Genomic DNA, 10,139 nt, shown 5'->3' with positions numbered 1-10,139 from the left:
TATACTGCTTGTCACATAATGACACCAGCGTTATAATTCAAGTCTCTGTTCATACGTATTATTATACCACACACTGTTCATACGTACTATCATACCAAACACTGTTCATACGTACTATCATATACCAAACACTGTTTGTAGTATAACACTAATCCTAGTGATACATAGTTACTGTATTATATTTTACAATACATTGGTATGATGCACATCAATACATTCACACAGCCGGCACACTAAATATAGTACTTATAGAAATATAACTACTGGTAATTAATACCAAAGTTATAGAAATATAACTACTGGTAATTATCACCAACGTTATAGAAATATAACTACTGGTAATTATCACCAACGTTATAGAAATATAACTACTGGTAATTATCACCAACGTTATAGAAATATAACTACTGGTAATTATCACCAACGTTATAGAAATATAACTACCAGTAATTAATACCAATGTTATAGAAATATAACTACCAGTAATTAATACCAACGTTATAGAAATATAACTACCAGTAATTAATACCAACGTTATAGAAATATAACTACCAGTAATTATCACCAACGTTATAGAAATATAACTACCAGTAATTAATACCAACGTTATAGAAATATAACTACTGGTAATCATCACCAACGTTATAGAAATATAACTACTGGTAATCATCACCAACGTTATAGAAATATAACTACTGGTAATTATCACCAACGTTATAGAAATATAACTACTGGTAATCATCACCAACGTTATAGAAATATAACTACTGGTAATCATCACCAACGTTATAGAAATATAACTACTGGTAATCATCACCAACGTTATAGAAATATAACTACTGGTAATCATCACCAACGTTATAGAAATATAACTACTGGTAATTATCACCAACGTTATAGAAATATAACTACCAGTAATTAATACCAACGTTATAGAAATATAACTACCAGTAATTATCACCAACGTTATAGAAATATAACTACCAGTAATTATCACCAACGTTATAGAGATATAACTACCAGTAATTATCACCAACGTTATAGAAATATAACTACCAGTAATTATCACCAACGTTATAGAAATATAACTACTGGTAATTATCACCAACGTTATAGAAATATAACTACCAGTAATTATCACCAACGTTATAGAAATATAACTACCAGTAATTATCACCAACGTTATAGAGATATAACTACCAGTAATTATCACCAACGTTATAGAAATATAACTACTGGTAATTATCACCAACGTTATAGAAATATAACTACCAGTAATTAATACCAACGTTATAGAAATATAACTACCAGTAATTATCACCAACGTTATAGAAATATAACTACTGGTAATCATCACCAATGTTATAGAAATATAACTACTGGTAATTATCACCAACGTTATAGAAATATAACTACCAGTAATTAATACCAACGTTATAGAAATATAACTACTGGTAATTATCACCAACGTTATAGAAATATAACTACTGGTAATTATCACCAACGTTATAGAAATATAACTACTGGTAATTATCACCAACGTTATAGAAATATAACTACTGGTAATTATCACCAACGTTATAGAAATATAACTACTGGTAATTATCACCTACGTTATAGAAATATAACTACTGGTAATTATCACCAACGTTATAGAAATATAACTACCAGTAATTAATACCAACGTTATAGAAATATAACTACCAGTAATTAATACCAACGTTATAGAAATATAACTACCAGTAATTATCACCAACGTTATAGAGATATAACTACCAGTAATTATCACCAACGTTATAGAAATATAACTACCAGTAATTATCACCAACGTTATAGAAATATAACTACCAGTAATTAATACCAACGTTATAGAAATATAACTACTGGTAATTATCACCAACGTTATAGAAATATAACTACTGGTAATTATCACCAACATTATAGAAATATAACTACCAGTAATTAAAAAAAGAAAAACAATAATGATAGTGTCCTTAAAATGATCACTCACGACCAAATCTACAAAACAAAGAGACGAGAGTACAATAGAACGTCTCCGGGATACTATAACAGTAAAACTGAGACAGAGAACAATAGAATGTCTCCGGGATGCTGTAACAGTAAAACTTATGACAAACAGACTTGATACAAATTCTTGCTTTTGAGAAGTAAGTTATGTTCCCAAATTTCACTCAACTTTATATATTTTCAGATCCTATAAAGGACTCGATCTATAAAAACTAGCCACTGGTCCTGTGGAATTCATTTTAAACAAATTTCAAAATTTTTAAAAGTCAAAAAGAGAATCTAAAAAAAAAACCTATTTTATGTTTGGTATTGTGTATATAGAGGTTACACAATGAGTGGTTGTTGGATATGGAATTTATTTCACATGAGTAAGTTATTTTTTAAAAGTTACAAAAGACACAAGCTTTAGCGAGTGTCTTTTGCAACTTTTAAAAAATAACTTGGCTCATGTCTTTTGTAACTTTTTAAAAATAACTTACTCGTGTAAAATAAATTCCATATCCAACAATCACGAGTCGGGTGACCTGTTTCTACCACAATAATATCGGCTTGAATCAAATGGAAATGTGGCCAAGTATAATTTCGCGTATGCAAATAAAAGTCTACCGGTGACGTCCGGAACCCGGTGATGTGACATCATTCGAATATTGATGACGTCAATAACAATTGCAGCTTGGGTCAAAGTTAGAATTCTTGAATCAAAAGACCGGAAGGTCATATACCACTTCTAGTATATAACATATATTTATCCAACAGTCTGCACATTTATACAATGGCTTGAGAGTGGAATAACACAGCGTATTGTGGTAGAAAAATATATAACAACCTATTCTTGTTTCCAATCAGTCTCAATTACCAAGGTACTCTTTGTCAGAGATGTAGCACATTTTAAATAGTTAAAATCTGTAAAAGTTATATTTTAATGGTGTAAGACTTTGAAGCAGAAAGGATGTATTTTTCTGATGTTGAATATTAAGTAGGATTTAATGCATTGTATCAGTTAGTGAAGTTCAAAGTGCTTAAAAATATATACCTGGTTAGACATGATTTTGTTCAATTCTTGTTTTATTGTTACTATGAACATGATTTTATTTTATACACAGTAAATGTTTCTGTGTTATGTTAACAAAATGTTTGTTCTATTTATTGCTAAAATGTCATAAATATTGGAATAAAATGTTAATTTCATTTGATTGTTATGCTTACTATTGTTTCTACCAGACAATGGTGTGTATAGGACGTCATTGGCCCAATTGTGGGTGTCTGCATGATGAATACAGAATTGAAAAATCCTTGAATTTTGCTGTGTGGCCTTTAAAAAACATTGAATCCTACGCATTGACATCGAAAATTTGTTATATGTCAAATTGGGAGAGCGTCTCAGTTAAATCTTGGGTCCATGAATTTAAAAGTGACATTACTATAATAAAAACTTTATTTCAAGAGCAGTGATGCAAATTACAGCATTATTAGGTCATCTGACCCAAAGGGTCAGGATGACCTATAGTCATCATGCTTCGTCCGTCGTAGTGCGCCGTGCGTCGTGCGTAAACTTTTCATTCAAACGACTTCTTCTCAATAACCAGAAGTCCCAGGGTACTGATATTGGGCCTGTAGCATGCTTGGATAAAGCCCTACCAAGTGTTAAAATGGATGACCTTGACCTACTTTCAAGGTAGGTTATTGAAAGGGACTTGATATTGGGCCTGTAGTATGCTGGGATGAAGGGCTACAAAGTTTGTTCAAATGGATGACCTTGACCTACTTTCAAGGTCTAGGGAGTCAAATAGTCTAAAATCTTTAAATTACTTCTCAATAACCAATAGGCCCAGGGGCTTGATATTGGGCCTGTAGCTTGCTGGGGTAAAGGGTACCAAGTTTGTTCAAATGGATGACCTTGACTCACTTTCAAGGTCACATGGGTCAAATAGGCTAAAATCTTCAAACAGCTTCTTCTCAATAACCGAGAGGCCCAGGGTCTTGATATTAGACATGTAGCATTCTTGGGTGAAGGGTTACCAATTTGTTCTAATGAATGACCTTGACCTTCATTCAAGGTCAAAGGGGTCAAATTGGCTGAAATGTTTAATGTACCTCTTCTCAATAACCAAAAGACCCATGGACTTTATATTTGCCCTGTAGCATGCTGGGGCAAAGGGCTGCCAAGTTTGATTAAATGGATGACCTTGACCTTAACTTTCAAAGTCATTAGGGTCAAATAGACTAAAATCTTGCAACAGCTTCTTCTCCATAAGTAAGGGGCCCAGGGACTTAATATTGGTCCTGTAGCATGCTTGGGAAAAGGGCTACCAATGCAAGTTTGTTAAAATAAATGACCTTGACCTACATTCAAGTTCATAGGGGTTGAATAGGCTGAAATGTTTAAACAACTTCTCAATAACCAAGAGTGCCAGGGAGTTGATATTGGATCTATAGCATTCTGTGGTGAAGGGTTACCAAGTTTGTTCAAGCGAATAACCTTGACCTCCTTTAAGATTACAGGACTCAAGTCTTCAAACAACTTCTCAACCAAAACCTCCATGCCAATCAGCGATTTAGGCCAAGGCCTCTTTCTATTTGATATTCAATTAAAGTACACAATCACCAATAATTTAGTCAGATGACAGTTAAGGCCCATGGGCCTCTTGTTTAATAATGAAAAACAATGGGAAATAAAAAAAACAATAAAGGTAAAAAATACAAAAAGAAAGAAAGAAAGAAAATGTTAAGTGCCAAAAAAACAACCAACTCTTATGAGCTAAACAACATAAATGAAGTGAGCAGTGTCATTAATGAAATTCACCAGGTAAATTCTAATAATGATGTCTATCTGATACAAGTGAAATGAAGCCAAAGAGAGTGTTTCCATGAAATGTAAAGTGTCCTTTATAGTGTAGTCTTACATTTATAGGTCTGATTTATCAGCAGCCGAAGAGAGTAATGTTAGAGAAAAAATACAAATCATGGCATGCTACATACATGGTATGGCTTTTATGAATGCATGATGAAGAAATAAATATATATAAAACAAGAGGCCCATGGGCCTTAACGGTCACCTGAGATTTGAAATATTTCAGTTAATTTAATTGACCATTTTTGGTCCCGCCCATAAGCCCCTAGGGGACAGTCAGGGCCAATATGTGCATATTATCAAACTTTCATCCCATGCTGAAAATGTTAACCAAGTTAGAATGAATTCCAATAGAAATCAAACAAATCCGTCAAAAATATAAACTATAGTAAAATTTACCCCCTCCCCAGGGGTAAATGTGTGACCCCAGGATCATGAGATTCACAATTTTAGTAAAGCGCCATTAAGACCCTTCCATCTATAAACAGTATTTGATTCTATCTTATTTAGGACTGAAAAGAAGATTTTTGAAATTTCAGTCAATTTGACCCTTTTTAGCCCCGCCCATCAGCCTCTAGGGGTCAGTCAGGGCCAACATGTGCATACCCTCACACTGCCATCCCAAGCTGATAATGTTAACCAAATTAGAATGAATTCCAATAGAAATCAAACATATTATAGTCAAAAATGTGATTTCCCTATATAAACTATAGTAAAGTTTACCCCCTCCCCAGAGGCAAACTTGAGACCCCAGGGTCATGAAATTCAAAATTTTAGTAAAGCACTTTAAGATGCTTCCAACTACAAAGAGTATTTGATTCCAACTTATTTCCGCCTTGAGAAGAAGATTTTTTAAATTTCAGTCAATTTGGTCCCTTTTTAGCCCCGCCCATTAGCCCCTGGGGGTCAGTCAGGGCAAATATGTGTATACCATCAAACTGTCATCACAAGGTGATAATGTTAACCAAGATAGAATGAATTCCAATAGAATTCAAACAAATTACATGTATAATAAAAAATATGATTTCCCTATATAAACTATAGTAAAGTTTACCCCCTCCCCAGGGGCAAACTTGAGACCCCAGGGTCATGAAATTCACAATTTTAGTAAAGCACCTTAAGACCCTTCCAACTATAAAGAGTATTTGATTCCACCTTATTTTGGTCTTGAGAAGAAGATTTTTGAAATTTCAGTCAATTTGGCCCTTTTAAGCCCCGCCAATCAGCCCCTGGGGGTCAGTCAGGGCCAACATGTGCATGCCATCAAACTGTCATCCCATGCTGACAATGTTTACCAAATTAGAATGAATTCCAATAGAAATAAATCAAATAAAAGTCAAAAATGGGATTTCCCAATATAAACTATAGTAAAGTTTACCCCCTCCCCAGGGGCAAACTTGAGACCCCAGGGTCATGAAATTCATAATTTTAGTAAAGCACCTTAAGACCCTTCCAACTATAAAGAGTATTTGATTCCACCTTATTTTGGTCTTGAGAAGAAGATTTTTGAAATTTCAGTCAATTTGGCCCTTTTTAGCCCCGCCCATTAGCCCCCGGGGGTCAGTCAGGGCCAACATGTGCATGCCATCAAACTGTCATCCCATGCTGACAATGTCTACCAAATTAGAATGAATTCCAATACAAATCAAACAAATAAAAATCAAAAATGTGATTTCCCTATATAAACTATAGTAAAGTTTACTCCCTCCCCAGGGGCAAACGTGAGACCCCTGGGTCATGAAATTTACAATTTTGGTAAAGCACCTTAAGACCCTTCCATCTATGAAGAGTGTTTGATTCCACCATATCTGAGAGTAGAGAAGAAGATTTTTGAAGTTTTAGTCAATTTGACCCTTTTTAGCCCCGTCCCCTCCGGCCCCTGGGGGGTGGGGACCATATAATTTACAATTTTGGTTGACCTTTAGCCATAGAAGCTTCCTGCCAAATTTCATGGAATTTGGTTTAGGGGTTTTGGAGAAGAAGTCGAAAATGTAAATTGTTTGCGGACGCACGACGCACGACGACGGACAAAAGGGGATTAGAATAGGTCACTTGAGACTTTGTCTCAGGTGACCTAAAAAGTGGACTTGGGATTATATTTTAGAGAAAAAAAATTGAAGCATAATAATATTCTGCAACAGCTAGGCTCAGAATCTACCTAACTTAGAGCTGTAAGATTTCAAACCTAACTACAACGTCAAACAAATAATACACTGTCCCTGACAACTTACAGATTTACAATATAGGCCTAGATATAAAAGTGAACAAAATTTGTAGTTCAGTTTTGTCAAGAGACTGTCTTCTGTACTATTGGATTTGTATTTGTATCGAAGAAGAAAAAAATAATTTCGTAGCAGAGCGAGGTTTCGATCCTCGGACCTCTGGGTTATGGGCCCAGCACGCTTCCACTGCGCCACTCTGCTCACATCTATTGGCGGATGAATTTCTATATTTAAAGATAATAACGTCATATGTTTTATGCTCTCGGGATATCGCGTGAGATCTCAAACATGGCGTATCTGCAAAATGAAAACAGACCAAGATATCTCACTATGTACGTTTCTCCACATTTGCCTTATTTGTCGACATATTTGCTATCCTAATTAACGATATGCGAATATCTGTGTAACATTTTCTTATTTCATTTCGAAGCGCATCTTTGTCATGAACGGCAAAACACCTCTTCCGCCCTATTTTGATGACGTTCCCCCTTCATCTGTCTAACAGCCAGACAGCAGAAGTTGCATTTTTCCCCCTGAATTTTTTTTCAACTTACCAATATCTAAACTGGCACACCATGTTTCTGATTCAGTTGTAGACAACAAAACATTTTATTTTTTTTAAGTTTTCGTTTTTAAAATGCATTTTAAATGCAAGACTCCAAGAGGTGATTTCGGTATATTTCACAAATTCACAGTAATTCTTGTACGATAAATAACGTTACATTAATGAATAAAATAGCAAATATAAGTCAGATTATATAATTATGATAGTGTAATATACACATAAACACATCCATGTTTCATCCATGTTTCGGCTTAATTGGTCAGTCTTACACATTTGATTCCGCCGACCCATAAAATGAATAATTTTCCTTTGTCGGTTAATTTATCTAAATCCACTACAGAATATAACACCCCTTCTGCTATACTACCATCCAAACTCCCCCGACACCTGTCTCCCTGCACATCACCCCATATCCTCCTCCGGTCTCTCGAATATCCATGTGGTGCCTGATTAACGTTCACATCATATTGATATTACAGGTGTTTGACATGGTAGGTTGATCAGTATGAGTCAGATCGACTATGGCCAGACGGCAGAGGACCACCAGGCATTCCTCATTCTTGTCCGAAACACTGGTCAGCATTTGTGTAACCGGTCTTTCAACCGTGCATGGGAACGCATACGCAAACTCAGCTGCATTGCCATACCAGGGCAGAAACGTGTTGCATGGGTCAGGTACTACAATTAGTGTTTTCCATTCATATATAGACTAGAGGTCCCCAATTGTTCACCAGTGTACCAAATGAGCTGTAAAGAGAAACTCTTCCTTATAAATATATTACCAATGTGATATCATTTAATAACTGCATGTTCATCAGGTAAACTTGAAAAATGGATTCATTTCTTTAGCACAAAACTGCATGGTCAAGATTATAGATGCAGATTGCTACATACAGCTCAACAAATGAATCTTTGCCAACTTTGCAGAATTACCATTGAGATGCTAGATGTATGTGACAAAGTAACAAATACCCTAAAAAGTATTGCTTCAATGGCATTCTATGGGATTGTGGAGAAACAAAGTCAAGGAGGTCCAGAAGCATATATAAAGTTTATCAAAGGCTCATGACTGATATGATTGATACACATTAAACATTCTATTTTATGTTGATTGTAAAGTAAGACTGATAATTTATGACAGATACATTTGGGTGAATGGGTGCAGAGGTATGTCGGGGCCAGTGTATTATTTGTGTGATGTTGTAGTGAATGCTATGTACTCGGTGACCTTCATTAATTAACTAAACATAAAAAAGAATCCTGGTTGTGCAATATATGTATTTTTAGTAAGATAACAGTTATACAGATTTACCAAAGAAATAATTTTGAATTTGCAAGATTTAGAATGGATTATTATATGGTTATTCTTTATTCTTTAGGTACAAGCGGAGCTACTCTAAAGAAAACAATGAGTGGGGAGACTTTCAAGCTCATCGGAAGGTTCTGGGACTTGTCTCTATTGGCCAGTGTGCAGATCAAGATCAATTTGAGGAACTCTTTGACAGCTACCGAAAAGTCAAGGAAGAATATGCATCAACCTTATTTAACTCGCGTCTGTTTGTGTTTGGTATGAACACAGATGGATCTCCGTTAAAAGAGGAAGAAAAACAAGACACAGGAGAGAAGACTTCAACTAGTTCATCTCGGAGTGGGAAGTCCTCACCTGTTCACAGTGAAGATAGTGGGGTAACACCTGATCTAAGCCCAACAGACGTGGGAAATGATTGTGAAATTACGAAAACTGATACAGAAACAGAACTGAGCATGAATAAACCTTCAAGTGCAATTTCTTCTCAGGTAGAACCAAAACCTACTGAACAATTACAACAAAGTGATTTAAAATCTATTGTAGAGCAAACAGACAATTTGTCAAAGTCACCAAGTGAACTACCCACATCACACCCTCATAGTAACAGTAACAAGTCCGATGTAGCCAGTGAAGTGCCCACATCACGCCCTCATAGTAATAGTCTAACAAAGGAAAGTGCCGGTGCTGAAGTGCTGTTCTCTCCCAATCTTGACAATTGCAGTGATTTGGAGGAGAAAGTAAAAGATTTTGTAACCTCCATCTTTTTCGTGTTAGAAGGAAAGCGTCTTGACAGATCTTTCGAACGAGCCGATAAGATGCAGCTACTTTGTGCACCTTTTGAAAAGAAGGATTATGTGGGTTTAGACACGGACACAAAGTAAGATTGCTATGGTTATTTATTGCAGTGGAAACTGTTTTGAATCGATCCAAATTATAAAACCAATGAAGGTTTTTATAGATATATCAAAGTGTTTATCAGAAAATACGGAAACAAGTTTTAAAATTACAATAAATCGGATTGAAATTATTATGTTGTAAAATGATTTTGTCTGAACTATTGTTGGGTAATAATGGAAATTCAGAGAAGTATAAACAGAGTTTGTGCCTGATCTTCTAGCTCTTTTAGATCTGCTACCAGTGTTGAGTGAAAATAGTTGTTTAGAT

At 35.1% G+C, this 10,139-nt stretch overlaps 1 protein-coding gene and 1 non-coding gene across 2 annotated transcripts in view; one reads left to right on the top strand and one right to left on the bottom strand.

Annotated features, from left to right (window-relative positions):
- Positions 1–7,230: 7,230 nt before the first annotated feature.
- Positions 7,231–7,302, bottom strand: Trnam-cau. Its single transcript has one exon. It is a non-coding gene; the product is annotated as a tRNA-Met (tRNA).
- Positions 7,303–7,379: 77 nt separating this feature from the next.
- Positions 7,380–10,139, top strand: part of LOC117316721 (trafficking protein particle complex subunit 9-like) — a 50,914-nt gene continuing 48,154 nt past the window's right edge. Inside the window, exons 1-3 of the mRNA XM_033871477.1 lie at positions 7,380–7,433; positions 8,146–8,341; positions 9,046–9,852. Coding sequence (XP_033727368.1) covers positions 8,172–8,341; positions 9,046–9,852 — 977 coding nt within the window. The 5' untranslated portion in view covers positions 7,380–7,433; positions 8,146–8,171. The remainder of the gene's footprint in view (positions 7,434–8,145; positions 8,342–9,045; positions 9,853–10,139) is intronic.

Source organism: Pecten maximus, chromosome 18 (assembly GCF_902652985.1).
Source record: "Pecten maximus chromosome 18, xPecMax1.1, whole genome shotgun sequence".
NCBI lineage: Eukaryota > Metazoa > Mollusca > Bivalvia > Pectinida > Pectinidae > Pecten > Pecten maximus.
This window is presented reverse-complemented; position numbering and strand designations above follow the sequence as displayed.